This window comes from Oncorhynchus tshawytscha, linkage group LG09 (assembly GCF_018296145.1).
Source record: "Oncorhynchus tshawytscha isolate Ot180627B linkage group LG09, Otsh_v2.0, whole genome shotgun sequence".
In the NCBI taxonomy this organism is placed as follows: domain Eukaryota; kingdom Metazoa; phylum Chordata; class Actinopteri; order Salmoniformes; family Salmonidae; genus Oncorhynchus; species Oncorhynchus tshawytscha.
Window position 1 is genome coordinate 3,712,756 of NC_056437.1, and position 17,902 is coordinate 3,730,657.

The following is a 17,902-nucleotide window of genomic DNA, read 5'->3' on the forward strand; positions in this document are numbered from 1 at the left end:
GAAGTAGAGCCCCAGGGGGTGAAGGTGGGGGCTAGGGTGACAGCCCCAGGCGGTGAGGGGGAAGTAGAGCCCCAGGGGATGAAGGTGAGGGTGAAGTAGAGCCCCACGGGGCTAGGGTGACGTGGAGCCCCAGGGGGTGAGGGTGAAGTAGAGCCCCATGGGGCTAGGGTGAAGTAGAGCCCCACGGGGCTAGGGTTAGGTGAGGAGCCCCCTGTGTTCTGGGCTAAGGGGGTGAGGGTGAAGTAGAGCCCACGGGGCTAGGGTGAGGGCCCCAGGGGGCTAGTGAGAGCCCCTCTGCTGTGGGTACTGCTAAGGTGAGGCCCCAGTGAAGTAGAGCCCCATGGGGCTGCGGGTGAAGTAGAGCCCCACGGGGGCGGGGTGAGGGTGATAAGGTGAGGGTGAAGTAGAGCCCCAGGGGGCGAGGGTGAAGTAGAGCCCCAGTGGGCGAGGGTGAAGTAGAGCCCCAGGGGCGAAGGTGAGGGGCGAGGATGAGAGCCCCAGGGGCGAGGGTGAAGTAGATCCCCAGGGGGCGAGGGTGAAGGGGCTGAGGGTGAAGTAGAGCCCAGGGGGCGAAGGTGGGGGTGAAGTAGGTGAGGGTGAGTAGAGCCCCAGGGGGGGTGACATGGAGCCCCAGGGGGTGAGGGTGAAGTAGAGCCCCAGGGGCTAGGGTGAAGAGCCCCACGGGCTAGAGCCCCAGGCGCTGAGGTGAGGGTGAAGTAGAGCCACTGGGGGCTAGGGTGAGGGTGAAGTAGAGCCCCAGGCTAAGGTGAGGATAAAGTAGAGCCCCGGGGGCGAAGGTGAGGGTGAAGTAGAGCCACACGGGGCTAGGGTGAAGTAGAGACCCATGTGGGCTGAGGGTGAAGTAGAGTCCCACGGGGCTAAGGTGAGGGTGAAGTAGAGCCCCGTGGGTGCTGAGGGTGAAGTAGAGCCCCTAGAGGTGCCCACGGTGATAGGTGAGGGTGAAGTAGAGCCCCACAGGGGCTAGGGTGAAGTAGAGCCCCAGTGGGGGGTAAGGTGAAGTAGAGCCACACGGGGCTAGGGTGAAGTAGAGCCCCAGGGGGTGAGGGTGAAGTAGAGCCCCAGGGGGTGAGGGTGGGGCGAAGGTGAGAGAGCCCCAGGCGGTGAGGGTGAGGGTGAAGTAGAGCCCTAGGGGGCCCCAGGCGGTGAAGGGGAAGTAGAGCCCCGGGGGGCGAAGGTGAGGGTTAAGTAGAGCCACACGGGGCTAGGGTGAAGTAGAGACCCATGGGGCTAGGGTAAAGTAGAGCCCCGCGGGGCTAAGGTGAGGGTGAAGTAGAGCCCCACGGTGCTAGGGTGAAGTAGAGCCCCACGGTGCTAAGGTGAGGGTGAAGTAGAGCCCCACAGGGCTAGGGTTAAGTAGAGCCCCACGGGGCTAAGGTGAAGTAGAGCCACACGGGGCTAGGGTGAAGTAGAGCCCCAGGGCTAGGGTGAAGTAGAGCCCCAGGGGGTGAGGGTGAAGTAGAGCCCCAGGGGGTGAGGGTGAAGTAGAGCCCCATGCGGTGAGGGTGAAGTAGAGCCCCGGGGGGCGAAGGTGAGGGTTAAGTAGAGCCCCACAGGGCTAGGGTTAAGTAGAGCCCCACGGGGCTAGGGTGAAGTAGAGCCCCACGGGGCGAGGGTGAAGTAGAGGGGCGAGGGTGAAGTAGAGCCCCAGGGGGTGAGGGTGAAGTAGAGCCCCAGGGGGTGAGGGTGAAGTAGAGCCCCAGGCGGTGAGGGTGAAGTAGAGCCCCAGGCGGTGAGGGTGAAGTAGAGCCCCAGGGGGCGAGGGTGAAGTAGAGCCCCTCTGCTCTGACTGTGTTCTGTTGTACTGCTGCCATGTCTGTTGTACTGCTGCCATGCCCCCAGGGGGTGAGGGTGAGGGTGAAGTAGAGCCCCAGGGGGCGAGGGTGAGGGTGAAGTAGAGCCCCAGGCGGTGAGGGTGAAGTAGAGCCCCAGGGGGCGAGGGTGAAGTAGAGCCCCACGGGGCGAAGGTGAAGTAGAGCCCCAGGCGGTGAGGGTGAGGGTGAAGTAGAGCACTGGGGGGCTAGGGTGAAGTACAGCCCCAGGCGGTGAGGGGGAAGTAGAGCCCCGGGGGATGAAGGTGAGGGTTAAGTAGAGCCACACGGGGCTAGGGTGAAGTAGAGACCCATGGGGCTAGGGTGAAGTAGAGCCCCACGGTGCTAGGGTGAAGTAGAGCCCCACGGTGCTAAGGTGAGGGTGAAGTAGAGCCCAACAGGGCTAGGGTTAAGTAGAGCCCCACGGGGCTAAGGTGAAGTAGAGCCCCAGGGGGCTAGGGTGAATTGGAGCCCCTCTGCTCTGACTGTGTTCTGTTGTACTGCTGCCATGTATGTTGTACTGCTGCCATGCCCCCAGGGGGTGAGGGGGAAATAGAGCCCCAGGGGACGAGAGTGAAGTAGAGCCCCAGGGGACGAGGGTGAAGTAGAGCCCCAGGGTGCGAGGGTGAAGTAGAGCCTCAGGGGCGAGGGTGAAGTAGAGCCCCACGGGGCGAGGGTGAGGGTGAAGTAGTGCCCCAGGGGCGAGGGTGAGGGTGAAGTGGAGCCCCAGGGGGCGAGGGTGAGGGTGAAGTAGAGCCCCAGGGGGCGAGGGTGAAGTAGAGCCCCACGGGGCTAGGGTGAAGTAGAGCCCCACGGGGCTAGGGTGAAGTAGAGCCCCTCTGCTCTGACTGTGTACTGCTGCCAAGTCTTCCCCCACACTAACAATATATCTGGCCCACTACTTTGGTGCACTATATAGGTACTAGGGTGCCCTTTGGCACACATCCTGAACCTAGTGTTGCAGAGAGAATGGGAAGGGGTGAGGGTGAAGTAGAGCCCCGGGGGGCGAAGGTGGAGTAGATCTCCAGGGGGCGAGGGTGAAGTAGTGCCCCAGGGGCCGAGGGTGAAGTAGAGCCCCAGGGGGCGAAGGTGGGGGTGAAGTAGAGCCCCGGGGGCGAAGGTGAGGGTGAAGTAGAGCCCCACGGGGCTAGGGTGACGTGGAGCCCCAGGGGGTGAGGGTGAATTAGAGCCCCATGGGGCTAGGGTGAAGTAGAGCCCCACGGGGCTAGGGTTAAGTAGAGCCCCACGGGGCTAAGGTGAGGGTGAAGTAGAGCCACACGGGGCTAGGGTGAAGTAGAGCCCCACGGGGCTAAGGTGAGGGTGAAGTAGAGCCCCACGGGGCTAGGGTGAAGTAGAACCCCACGGTGCTAAGGTGAGGGTGAAGTCGAGCCCCACGGGGCTAAGGTGAAGTAGAGCCCCAGGGGGTGAAGGTGAGTGTGAAGTAGAGCCCCGGGCGGTGAGGGTGAAGTAGAGCCCCAGGGTGCTAAGGTGAGGGTGAAATAGAGCCCCACGGGGCTAAGGTGAAGTAGAGCCCCAGGGGGTGAAGGTGAGTGTGAAGTAGAGCCCCGGGCGGTGAGGGTGAAGTAGAGCCCCAGGGGGCGAAGGTGAGGGTGAAATAGAGCTCCAGGGGGCGAAGGTGAAGTAGAGCCCCAGGGGGCGAAGGTGAGTGTGAAGTAGAGCCCCGGGCGGTGAGGGTGAAGTAGAGCCCCAGGGGGCGAAGGTGAAGTAGAGCCCCAGGGGGCGAAGGTGAAGTAGAGCCCCAGGGGGCGAAGGTGAAGTAGAGCCCCTGTTCCTTGGTAAAAGGAAAAGGGAGCTTGTTTGTTTGTAAACGTTTTAATTATGTTGATGCAGTTCAACTCTTTGTCTTATGGATGAGAATGGATGTTGTATGAAGGTTAGGGCTGGGTCATATTCATTAGGGAACACCCATATCTAAATGTTTTGCAATTAGAAATGAAAATAAGTCCCTGTTGTGGTGAATAAGACCCTGTGTTGGTGAATAAGACCCTGTTGTGGAGAATAAGACCCTGTTGTGGTGAATAAGACCCTGTTGTGGTCAATAAGACCCTGTTGTGGTGAATAAGACCCTGTTGTGGTGAATAAGACCCTGTTGTGGTGAATAAGACCCTGTTGTGGTCAATAAGACCCTGTTGTGGTGAATAAGACCCTGTTGTGGTCAATAAGACCCTGTTGTGGTGAATAAGACCATGTTGTGGTGAATAAGACCCTGTTGTGGTGATTTTGCTGTGAGTTGCTCCCTCCCTGATAGTGGTGCAGCAGTGGCCTGATAGTGGATACAGCAGTGGCCTGATAGTGGACACAGCAGTGGCCTGATAGTGGACCCAGCAGTGGCCTGATAGTGGACACAGCAGTGGCCTGATAGTGGTCCCAGCAGTGGCCTGATAGTGGAACCAGCAGTGGCCTGATAGTGGACCCAGCAGTGGCCTGATAGTGGACACAGCAGTGGCCTGATAGTGGATGCAGCAGTGGCCTGAGTGGACACAGCAGTGGCCTGATAGTGGACCCAGCAGTGGCCTGATAGTGGAACCAGCAGTGGCCTGATAGTGGACCCAGCAGTGGCCTGATAGTGGATGCAGCAGTGGCCTGATAGTGGACACAGCAGTGGCCTGATAGTGGACCCAGCAGTGGCCTGATAGTGGATGCAGCAGTGGCCTGATAGTGGACACAGCAGTGGCCTGATAGTGGATGCAGCAGTGGCCTGATAGTGGATGCAGCAGTGGCCTGATAGTGGACCCAGCAGTTGCCTGATAGTGGACTCAGCAGTGGCCTGATAGTCGTTCATCATCAGGGATTTCATTTAGTGAACGTTGCTCCAGACCTCTAATGGGATCTAGGGGTCGGTCGTGAATGTCCCCTGATTCCCTATGGCCCCTGATTGCTACGACCTTTCGACGAGTCATCATACATGCAAAAGGACAAATGAGGTGGAAGGTGGAATCCTATTACACCAGCTCTGATGTTCGTCGTACGTGACAGGGCTTTGCAGACGCATAACGGAAACCCAACCGGGAGTTGCCCAGCGATGCAGAACTCCCAAACGAGGAATATAACACTGTGCCTTGCGTGAAAGTCCCTGTTTTTCCGGATGACTGTCTGATGTCGCTTTCCGTGGTGGATGTGAGCAAAACATTTAAACAGGTTAACAATCCTATAGACAGAACACCAGGGTGTGTTCTTAAAGCTTGCACAGATAGGGCTGTGGCGGTCATGACATGTTGTCAGCCGGTGATTGTTAAGCAAAGAACTGCCGGTCTCACGGTAATTGGCCGTTAATTAACATAAACACATTTAGCATCTCCTGGCTTACACGTCTAGGCTACAAGAAACTGATGCAGACCTTTGGAACATCTACATTTTAAAAAGTCTAATAAATCCATGTAATATAGCCTCCACCTTCACAATAAATCCATTATTTATTTTAGACGGGTCTAAAGAAACATGATAAGAAGAAAATGTATTTATCTATTTCTAAATGTAGTCTATTTCAGAAGAATAGAATAACATCCTCTGAGTTGTCCTTATGTTAGGTCCTGATCTGGCTATGCCAAATGGCTGTGGCTGTGTTGTTCTATATTCTCTGAGTGGTACAGTAACTGCTCTACAGAGGAGCTTGTTGTTCTATATTCTCTGAGTGGTACAGTAACTGCTCTATAGAGGAGCTTGTTGTTCTACATTCTCTGAGTGGTACAGTAACTCCTGCTCTACAGAGGAGCTTGTTCTATATTCTCTGAGTGGTACAGTAACTGCTCTACAGAGGAGCTTGTTCTATATTCTCTGAGTGGTACAGTAACTCCTGCTCTACAGAGGAGCTTGTTCTATATTCTCTGAGTGGTACAGTAACTCCTGCTCTACAGAGGAGCTTGTTCTATATTCTCTGAGTGGTACAGTAACTGCTCTACAGAGGAGCTTGTTGTTCTATATTCTCTGAGTGGTACAGTAACTGCTCTATAGAGGAGCTTGTTGTTCTATATTCTCTGAGTGGTACAGTAACTGCTCTACAGAGGAGCTTGTTGTTCTATATTCTCTGAGTGGTACAGTAACTGCTCTACAGAGGAGCTTGTTGTTCTACATTCTCTGAGTGGTACAGTAACTGCTCTATAGAGGAGCTTGTTGTTCTACATTCTCTGAGTGGTACAGTAACTCCTGCTCTACAGAGGAGCTTGTTCTATATTCTCTGAGTGGTACAGTAACTGCTGCTCTACAGAGGAGCTTGTTGTTCTATATTCTCTGAGTGGTACAGTAACTGCTCTACTAGAGGAGCTTGTTCTATATTCTCTGAGTGGTACAGTAACTGCTGCTCTACAGAGGAGCTTGTTGTTCTATATTCTCTGAGTGGTACAGTAACTGCTGCTCTACAGAGGAGCTTGTTGTTCTATATTCTCTGAGTGGTACAGTAACTGCTCTACAGAGGAGCTTGTTGTTCTATATTCTCTGAGTGGTACAGTAACTCCTGCTCTACAGAGGAGCTTGTTCTATATTCTCTGAGTGGTACAGTAACTGCTCTACAGAGGAGCTTGATGTTCTATATTCTCTGAGTGGTACAGTAACTGCTAATATACAGGGGAGCCTGTTGAGTGGCACAGTAACTGTAGTGACACATATTCTGTCATTACTGTAAAACACTGTGGTTTTCTGATGATGGGAGTAGTTTTTTCCTCTGCACTAGACTATAATGATGCACTTCATTCTTCACTGGGACCCTGTGTGAAGACATGTTTATGGTGGTCACTCAGAGAGATACTCAGACATGTTTATGGTGGTCACTCAGAGAGATACTCAGACATGTTTATGATGGTCACTCAGAGAGATACTCAGACATGTTTATGGTGGTCACTCAGAGAGATACTCAGACATGTTTATGGTGGTCACTCAGAGAGATACTCAGACATGTTTATGGTGGTCACTCAGAGAGATACTCAGACATGTTTATGGTGGTCACTCAGAGAGATACTCAGGCATGTTTATGGTGGTCACTCAGAGAGATACTCAGACATGTTTATGGTGGTCACTCAGAGAGATACTCAAACATGTTTATGGTGGTCACTCAGAATACAAAGACATGTTTATGGTGGTCTTCCCTCTGAGATGGACAACTCAGACATGTTTATGGTGGTCACTCAGAGAGATACTCAGACATGTTTATGGTGGTCACTCAGAGAGCATTTCAGACATGTTTATGGTGGTCACTCAGAGAGATACTCAGACATGTTTATGGTGGTCACTCAGAGAGATACTCAGACATGTTTATGGTGGTCACTCAGAGAGATACTCAGACATGTTTATGCCCCTTCCACGTCACTCAGAGAGATACTCAGACATGTTTATGGTGGTCACTCAGAGATACTCAGACATGTTTATGGTGGTTACTCAGAGAGATACTCAGACATGTTTATGGTGGTCACTCAGATAGATACTCAGACATGTTTATGGTGGTCACTCAGAAGATACTCAAACATGTTTATGGTGGTCACTCAGAAAGATACTTTTTTTTAGACATGTTTATGGTGGTCACTCAGAGTAGATACTCAGACATTTTTATGGTGGTCACTCAGAGAGATACTCAAACATGTTTATGGTGGTCACTCAGAGAGATACTCAGACATGTTTATGGTGGTCACTCAGAGAGATACTCAAACATGTTTATGTGCCAATTATCCTGAAATGTACTATTTTGTATATGTAATGAATGTCTGTCCAATCTATTTGTTGATCTAACTCTCTCTCTTTCTCTCTCTCTAGACTTTAGATGGCCAGAACATCTATAACGCATGCTGCACTCTGCGTGTGGAGTTCTCCAAGCTGACCAGCCTGAATGTGAAATACAACAATGACAAAAGCCGAGATTTCACCCGCCTGGATCTTCCCTCTGGAGATGGACAACCTACCATGGACCCTGCCTTGACTGCCGCCTTCGGTGAGACCAACGACGCTTATTACTTAGACCAGGAACAGCTAGCATTTCAACACTTAGCATTTCAACACTTAGCATTTCCGATAGGAAAACACATCACAGTTAGCCACAATTCAAACAGTCCCCTCCACATCCTGTCTGCCCTCTTCACTTCCTGTCATATTCACCACTTCCTGTCTGACTCCGCCACTGCCTGTCTGCCCCCTCCACTTCCTGTCTGCCCCTTCCACGTCCTCTCTGTCCTCCCTACTTCCTGTCTGTCCCCTCCACTTCCTGTCTGTCCCCCCCCACATCCTGTCTGTTCCCTCCACTTCCTGTCTGTCCCTTACAATAAATTCATAGAAGTAGAAGAAGAAATGGACTACTTTAAAATGGAGACAGCCCTCAATGGATCTGACCATGCGGTCACAGAAACCAATATGGCAAAGATGCAACGAAGAGCCCTCTATCGACCTCTATGGTCTGTCCCCTCCACATCCTGTCTGTCCCCTCCACTTCCTGTCTGTCCCCTCCACATCCTGTCTGTCCCCTCCACTTCCTGCCTGTTTCTCACCTCTGGCTCATTCACAACCCACCCAATAAGTGGTCATCAACATACAAACCGGAGGACAAACCACTCTAATCTGAACGTTACTTGTGCCACTGTGATGTCAGTGAATGAATGATGGTTTCAAAACACAGGTTGTGGTTTTTTTTTTATCAATTTGTGTTGACTAATTCGGATAAGCTTGTCCCTTAGGTAATGTAGTGGGGTAAAATGTATCATATATGATATTATATATACCTCACATGCGACCTGCCTATTAAAATGTTTATCTGACTTCATTTAACATTATTGTAAAACCAATCAATTATTATGCGTTTAGCTGACTAAGAATGGTCATGAGAAGCCAATATCAAATAACTTATTATTTAATAACTTTATAAAATAAATGATTGCATTACAAATCAAATCAAATGTTATTTGTCACATACACATGTTTAGCAGCTGTTATTTCGGATGTAGTGAAATGATTGTGTTTCTAGCTCCAACAGTGCAGTAATATCTAACAAGTAATATCTAACAATTTCACAACAACAGTGGTTAGAGTGTAGGGGCGGCAGGGAGCCTAGTGGTTAGAGTGTAGGGGCGGCAGGGAGCCTAGTGGTTAGAGTGTTGGGGCGCCAGGTAGCCTAGTGGTTAGATTGTTGGGGACCCAGGTAGCCTCCTGGTTGATTGTCTGTAGGGGCCTGCAGGGAGCCTCCTGGTTGATTGTCTGGGCGGCAGGGAGCCTAGTGGTTAAAAAGTGGGGGGAGAAGGTGTTTAGCTTGTCTGGAAGCAAGACGTCAGTGTCCGTGACGGGGCTGGTTTTCTTTTTGTAATCCGTGATTGTCTGTAGACCCTGCCACATACGTCTCCTGTCTGATTGTCTGTAGACCCTGCCACATACGTCTCATGTCTGAGCTGTTGAATTGCGACTCCACTTAGTCTCTATACTGATGTTTTGTCTGTTTGATTGCCTTACGGAGGGAATAACTACACTGTTTGTATTCGGCCATATTCCCAGTCACCTTGCCCTGGTTAAATGTGGTGGTTCGAGCTTTCAGTTATGTGCGAATGCTGCCATCTATCCATGGTTTCTGGTTAGGGTAGGTTTTAATAGTCACAGTGGGTACAACATGTCCTATACACTTCCTGATGAACTCAGTCACCGTATCAGTGTATTCGTCTATGTTATTCTCGGGAACATATCCCAGTCTGCGTGATCAAAACAAACTTGAAGCGTGGATTCCGATTGGTCAGACCAGCGTTAAATAGTCCTTAGCACGGGTACTTCCTGTTTGAGTTTATACCTATAGGAAGGGAGGAGCAAAATGGAGTCCTGATTTGATTTGTCGAAGGGAGGGAGGGGAGGGCCTTGTAGGCATCCCAGAAGTTGGAGTAGCAGTAGTCGAGTGTTTTAGCAGCACGAGTACTACAGTCAATGTGTTGATAGAACTTCGGTAGGGTTTTCTTCAAATTTGCTTTGTTAAAATCCCCAGCTACAATAAATGCGTCATCAGGATATATGGCTTCCAGTTTGCATAAAGTCCAGTGAAGTTCTTTGAGGACCGTCGTGGTATCGGCTTGAGGGGGAATATACACGGCAGTGACTATAACCGAAGAGAATTCTCTTGGGAGGTAATACGGTCTGCATTTGATTGTGAGGTATTCTAGGTCGGGTGAACAAAAGGATTTGAGTTCCTGTACGTTATCACAATCACACCATGAAGAGTTCATCATGAAACTTACACCCCTACCCTTCTTCTTCCGGAGAGACATTTATTCCTGTCTGCGCGATGAACTGAGAACCCAACTGGCTGCACGAACTCTGACAGTATATTCCGGGAGAGCCATGTTTCCGTGAAACAGAGTATGTTACAATCCCTGATGTCTCTCTGGAAGGAAATCCTCGCCCTGAGCTCGTCAATTTTATTATCCAGAGACTGAGCATTAGTGAGTTACAGTGGGGCAAAAAAGTATTTAGTCAGCCACCAATTGTGCAAGTTCTCCCACTTAAAAAGATGAGAGAGGCCTGTAATTTTCATCATAGGTACACTTCAACTATGACAGACAAAATGAGGGGGGAAAAATCCAGAAAATCACATTGTAGGATTTTTAATGCACAACTTGCACAATTGGTGGCTGACTAAATACTTTTTTGCCCCACTGTATATACTTGGAAGCGGTGGGTGGTGTGCGCGTGCCTCATGAGTCAGACTAGAAGTCCACTCTGAATTTCTGTGCTAATAATGTAACAGCTATTGCCTAGGAGCTGCCCTATCTGTCGGCGCCATCTTGGTGTTTTCCCATATCCGTTCTCATACTCATTATGTCAGACTACTTGTCACACCCGTAAACATCTCTAGCAGTAGTCAATCTGCTTATGCTGAAAAACCTTGTTCGTGCATAACGTCAAATTCACTTTTGAATTTTCGGTCTTTTTTTGGCTCCAGACAAAAGCTAATATTTAATTTAAAACCTTTTTTTTTGTGAATAGGAGTTTGGTTAAAACTGCACTAAATAGCAAATAGAGCACAGGTTGAACCCTTATCACACCTAGCTCTCTGCTGTCACGAAACTGGTTGGTTCTGTAGTGTAACAAGAGAAGAGTTTGCGTCCCAAATTGTTACCGTATGTCCAATATAGTGCACTATTTAGGGAATAGGGTCCCATTTGGGAGGAAGGAATGCTTGTAGGGATTGAGCTTGCGAACATTCCTCTTCTTTAATGAACTGTAAACCTTTCAACATTTAATTTCCTGTATTGGCAGCCCCAGCAACAACCCCCCCCCACAATGAGGAAATTGAAAAGCAGTGTCCCCTTTTGGGATTGCTTTGTGAGCGTGTATCATATGGAATAGGGCCTTGAATTTAAAAATCGGACAAGGGTCCAATTCACACACTTAACAAGACAACATCCCTGGTCATCCCTACTGCCTCTGATCTGGAGGACTCACTAAACAGAGAACATCCCTGGTCATCCCTACTGCCTCTGATCTGGAGGATTCACTAAACAGAGAACATCCCTACTGCCTCTGATCTGGAGGACTCACTAAACACACATGCGTAATTTGTAAATTATGTTATGTTGTGAGTCTGTCCCTGCCTATCTGTAAATTGGTGTCATCTGGTTTGCTTAATATAAGGAATTTTTAATTATTTATATTTTCGACAATTACTTTTGATACTTCAGTATATTTAAAACTCAATACTTTTAGACTTTTACTCAAGTAGTATTTTACTGGGTGACTTTCACTTTTGATTGAGTTATTTTCTATTAAGGTATCTTTACTTTTACTCACGTATGACCATTGGATACTTTTCCCACCAATGCTGCTTTGTCTGGCCTTTGGGATCTTGGGAAAGTTAAGCACTTTGTGACAACTGCTGAGGTAAAAAGGGCTTTATATTTTATACATTTGATTTATTGTGTTTCCAGGTGCTCCAGGTATCATCTCTTCGCCTTACGCTGGGGCAGCAGGTTTTGGCCCTGCTATCGGGTTCCCCCAAGCAGGTAGGTACCACCACACTATCACCCTCCTCCTGCCCCATTCCCCCTATATAGGTAGGTATCACCCTCCTCCTGCCCCATACCCCCTATATAGGTAGGTATCACCCTCCTCCTGCCCCATACCCCCTATATAGGTAGGTATCACCCTCCTCCTGCCCCATACCCCTATATAGATAGGTATCACCCTCCTCCTGCCCCATACCCCCTATATAGATAGGTATCACCCTCCTCCTGCCCCATACCCCCTATATAGATAGGTATCACCCTCCTCCTGCCCCATACCCCTATATAGGTAGGTATCACCCTCCTCCTGCCCCATACCCCTATATAGGTAGGTACCACCCCACTATCACCCTCCTTCTGCCCCATACCCCCTATATAGGTAGGTACCACCACACTATCACCCTCCTCCTGCCCCATACCCCTATATAGGTAGGTACCACCCAACTATCACCCTCCCCCAGCCCCATACCCCCTATATTCTGTATACTTCCGGCCCTTCTTTGGACACTGTGTTAACAACCCTCCAGGCAAGCTTCAATGCCATACAACTCTCCTTCCGTGGCCTCCAATTGCTCTTAAATACAAGTAAAACTAAATGCATGCTCTTCAACCGATCGCTACCTGCACCTACCCGCCTGTCCAACATCACTACTCTGGACGGCTCTGACTTAGAATATGTGGACAGCTACAAATACCTAGGTGTCTGGTTAGACTGTAAACTCTCCTTCCAGACTCATATTCAACATCTCCAATCCAAAGTTAAATCTAGAATTGGCTTCCTATTTCGCAACAAAGCATCCTTCACTCATGCTGCCAAACATACCCTTGTAAAACTGACCATCCTACCAATCCTCGACTTTGGCGATGTCATTTACAAAATAGCCTCCAATACCCTACTCAACAAATTGGATGCAGTCTTACACAGTGCAATCCGTTTTGTCACCAAAGCCCCATATACTACCCACCATTGCGACCTGTACGCTCTCGTTGGCTGGCCGTCGCTTCATACTCGTCGCCAAACCCACTGGCTCCATATCATCTACAAGACCCTGCTAGGTAAAGTCCCCCCTTATCTCAGTTCGCTGGTCACCATAGCATCTCCCACCTGTAGCACACGCTCCAGCAGGTATATCTCTCTAGTCACCCCAAAACCAATTCTTTCTTTGGCCGCCTCTCCTTCCAGTTCTCTGCCGCCAATGACTGGAACGAACTACAAAAATCTCTGAAACTGGAAACACTTATCTCCCTCACTAGCTTTAAGCACCAACTGTCAGAGCAGCTCACAGATTACTGCACCTGTACATAGCCCACCTATAATTTAGCCCAAACAACTACCTCTTTCCCAACTGTATTTTATTTATTTTGCTCCTTTGCACCCCATTATTATTTTTTCTACTTTGCACATTCTTCCATTGGAAAACTACCATTCCAGTGTTTTACTTGCTATATTGTATTTACTTTGCCACCATGGCCTTTTTTGCCTTTACCTCCCTTCTCACCTCATTTGCTCACATTGTATATAGACTTGTTTATACTGTATTATTGACTGTATGTTTGTTTTATTCCATGTGTAACTCTGTGTCGTATCTGTCGAACTGCTTTGCTTTATCTTGGCCAGGTCGCAATTGTAAATGAGAACTTGTTCTCAACTTGCCTACCTGGTTAAATAAAGGTGGAATAAAAATTTTTTTTTTAAATATAGATAGGTATCACCCTCCTCCTGCCCCATACCCCCTATATAGGTAGGTACCACCACACTATCACCCTCCTCCTGCCCCATACCCCTATATAGGTAGGTACCACACCACTATCAACCTCCTCCTGCCCCATACCCCCTATATAGGTAGGTACCACCACACTATCACCCTCCTCCTGCCCCATACCCCCTATATAGGTAGGTATCACCCTCCTCCTGCCCCATACCCCCTATATAGGGGTAGGTACCACCCCACTATCACCCTCCTCCTGCCCCATACCCCTATATAGATAGGTACCACCCCCTTTATCTCCCTCCTCTAGCCCCATACCCCCTATATAGATAGGTATCACCCTCCTCCTGCCCCATACCCCCTATAGGTAGGTACCACCGGCAGCCCCATTGACTTGACTGGGGAATCATCCTCAGACCACGGCAGCCCCATTGACTTGACTGGGGAATCATCCTCAGACCACGGCAGCCCCAATGACTTGACTGGGGAATCATCCTCAGACCACGGCAGCCCCATTGACTTGACTGGGGAATCATCCTCAGACCACGGCAGCCCCATTGACTTGACTGGGGAATCATCCTCAGACCACGGCAGCCCCATTGACTTGACTGGGGAATCATCCTCAGACCACGGCAGCCCCAATGACTTGACTGGGGAATCATCCTCAGACCACGGCAGCCCCATTGACTTGACTGGGGAATCATCCTCAGACCACGGCAGCCCCATTGACTTGACTGGGGAATCATCCTCAGACCACGGCAGCCCCATTGACTTGACTGGGGAATCATCCTCAGACCACGGCAGCCCCATTGATATAGATACCTATCACCCTCCTCCTGCCCCATACCCCCTATAGGTAGGTACCACCGGCAGCCCCATTGATATAGATAGGTATCACCCTCCTCCTGCCCCATACCCCCTATAGGTAGGTATCACCCTCCTCCTGCCCCATACCCCATAGGTAGGTGATTGACTGGGGAATCATCCTCCTCCTGCCCCATACCCCCTATAGGTAGGTACCACCGGCAGCCCCAATGACTTGACTGGGGAATCATCCTCAGACCACGGCAGCCCCATTGATATAGATAGGTATCACCCTCCTCCTGCCCGGCATACCCCCTATAGGTAGGTACCACCGGCAGCCCCATTGATATAGATAGGTATCACCCTCCTCCTGCCCCATACCCCTATAGGTAGGTACCACCGGCAGCCCCATTGATATAGATAGGTATCACCCTCCTGCCCCATACCCCCTATAGGTAGGTACCACCGGCAGCCCCATTGATATAGATAGGTATCACCCTCCTCCTGCCCCATACCCCCTATAGGTAGGTACCACCGGCAACCCCATTGATATAGATAGGTATCACCCTCCTCCTGCCCCATACCCCCTATAGGTAGGTACCACCGGCAGCCCCAATGACTTGACTGGGGAATCATGTTCTAGTGTTTCTATTTTTATAAGTACATAATCTCAACCATCATCATCATCATCATCATCATCTTTTCCCACTCTCTGCCTGCCTCCCAAATGTACTATATAGTGAATAGGGTGCCATTTGGGATACCCCCTCACCTCCCCTCACCTCTCCTCTCCTCACCTCCTACCATCTCTCCACCCCCTCACCTCTCCTCACCTCTCCTACCATCTCTCCTCCTCCTCCCCCTCACCTCCCCTACTGTCTCTCCTCCCTCCTCATACTGACCCTGGGCCCTCCCCTCTCCTAACGTCTCTTCTCCCCCCTCCCCTCTCCTACCGTCTCTCCTCCCTCCTCATACTGACCCTGGGCCCTCCTCCCTCCTCTAGTAGGCCCGCCCTTTGACCTGCTATCGTGCGTGCCCCCAGGTCTGTCCATGCACACGATGACCGGCGCTCTGGGACCCCTCGCCATGCCCGGCTCAGTCTCGGGACGGATGACCCTACACGGCATGGCCCCCATCGCTGTTCACGCCGTTCTCCTTGTCTCCAACCTCAACCCTGATGTGAGTGACCCCCCCACACCTGTTACCCCCTCCTCTTTATTGTTTGTGCTCTAGCCAACGTCATTGTTCACTGTCAAGCTAAACATTTGGCATTACAATGAATGTTGACTTGATAGAACCAACAGATCTGGGATCAGGCTACCCCTTACAAAACTCTCAGAACATGCCACACACCAACCCGCCTAAAATAGACATAAAATGCCATACTTTCCAGATAACTAAATGTTACTGACCTGGTGAGAAGGGACACTTTCCAGATAACTAAATGTTACTGACCTGGTGAGAAGGGATATAACGTATGAACAGATAGAAGCTGATGTTAGAATCTATGGTACTTAGGTCTACTTCTTGGTAAATATCATGTTGGATTCTCTGCTGGACTGCAATCATTAAAGAGTTTCACGTCAGTAGCTGCTTTCTCTATCTGTGTCAGCCGCAGTTGATGTCACAAGACACGACCTGGGCTTTGTCCCAAATCCCACCCTTTTATCTATGCAGTGCACTACTTTTCACCAGGGCCCACTACATAGGTAATAGGGTTGGATTTGGGACTGGGTAGTGGTGAATAGCTGGGTCTTATCTGATTCTCCAGCTAGATAAGCAGCATTAGGGCTGGGCCGCTTCAGGCTGGCTGGGCCGCTTCAGGCTGGCTGGGCCGCTTCAGGCTGGCTGGGCCGCTTCAGGCTGGCTGGGCCGCTTCAGGCTGGCTGGGCCGCTTCAGGCTGGCTGGGCCGCTTCAGGCTGGCTGGGCCCTGCTGGCTGGCTGGCTGGCTGGGCCCTGCTGGCTGGGCCCTGCTGGCTGGCTGGGCCCTACTGGCTGGCTGGCTGGGCCCTACTGGCTGGCTGGCTGGGCCCTGCTGGCTGGCTGGGCCCTGCTGGCTGGCTGGGCCCTACTGGCTGGGCCCTACTGGCTGGCTGGGCCCTACTGGCTGGCTGGGCCCTGCTGGCTGGCTGGGCCCTGCTGGCTGGCTGGGCCCTACTGGCTGGCTGGGCCCTACTGGCTGGCTGGGCCCTACTGGCTGGCTGGCTGGGCCCTGCTGGCTGGCTGGGCCCTGCTGGCTGGCTGGGCCCTGATGGCTGGCTGGGCCCTGATGGCTGGCTGGGCCCTGATGGCTGGCTGGCTGGGCCCTGCTGGCTGGTTGGGCCGCTTCAGGCTGGCTGGCTAGGCCGCTGCTGGCTGGCTGGGCCCTGCTGGCTGGCTGGTTGGGCTGCTGCTGGCTGGCTGGTTGTGCTGCTGCTGGCTGGCTGGTTGTGCTGCTGCTGGCTGGCTGGTTGGGCTGCTGCTGGCTGGCTGGTTGTGCTGCTGCTGGCTGGCTGGTTGGGCTGCTGCTGGCTGGCTGGTTGGGCTGCTGCTGGCTGGCTGGTTGGGCTGCTGCTGGCTGGCTGGTTGGTTGGGCCGCGGATGGCTGGATGTGTGTGATGATGATGCAAGGGAAAGGGAAGGTACATGCTTGGTTGGTTTCTGTATCACCACACCACCAGTATACCAGTACACCACCACACCACCAGTATACCAGTACACCACCACACCACCAGTATACCAGTACACCACCACACCACCAGTATACCAGTACACCACCACACCACCAGTATACCAGTACACCACCACACCACCAGTATACCAGTACACCACCACACCACCAGTATACCAGTACACCACCACACCACCAGTATACCAGTACACCACCACACCACCAGTATACCAGTACACCACCACACCACCAGTATACCAGTACACCACCACACCACCAGTATACCAGTACACCACCACACCACCAGTATACCAGTACACCACCAGTATACCAGTACACCACCACACCACCAGTATACCAGTACACCACCACACCACCAGTATACCAGTACACCACCACACCACCAGTATACCAGTACACCACCACACCACCAGTATACCACCACACCACCAGTATACCAGTACACCACCACACCACCAGTATACCAGTACACCACCACACCACCAGTATACCAGTACACCACCACACCACCAGTATACCAGTACACCACCACACCACCAGTATACCAGTACACCACCACACCACCAGTATACCAGTACACCACCACACCACCAGTATACCAGTATACCAGCACACCACCACACCCACCACCACCAGTATACCAGTACACCACCACACCACCAGTATACCAGTACACCACCACACCACCAGTATACCAGTACACCACCACACCACCAGTGACCACCAGTATACCAGTACACCACCAGTATACCAGTACACCACCACACCACCAGTATACCAGTACACCACCACACCACCAGTATACCAGTACACCACCACACCACCAGTATACCAGTACACCACCACACCACCAGTATACCAGTACACCACCACACCACCAGTATACCAGTACACCACCACACCACCAGTATACCAGTGGA

At 51.1% G+C, this 17,902-nt stretch overlaps 1 protein-coding gene across 7 annotated transcripts in view; it reads left to right on the forward strand.

The window, feature by feature from the left end:
- LOC112259475 (polypyrimidine tract-binding protein 3) overlaps positions 1-17,902 on the forward strand; it is a 147,194-nt gene that overhangs the window by 111,536 nt on the left and 17,756 nt on the right. For 4 of the 7 annotated variants that reach the window (XM_042326378.1, XM_042326379.1, XM_042326381.1 and 1 more), the window contains 3 exons: positions 7,590-7,764; positions 11,723-11,797; positions 15,314-15,489. In XM_042326378.1, coding sequence (XP_042182312.1) covers positions 7,590-7,764; positions 11,723-11,797; positions 15,314-15,489 — 426 coding nt within the window. The remainder of the gene's footprint in view (positions 1-7,589; positions 7,765-11,722; positions 11,798-15,313; positions 15,490-17,902) is intronic. The other 3 variants (XM_042326382.1, XM_042326384.1, XM_042326380.1) reach the window with 2 other exon arrangements.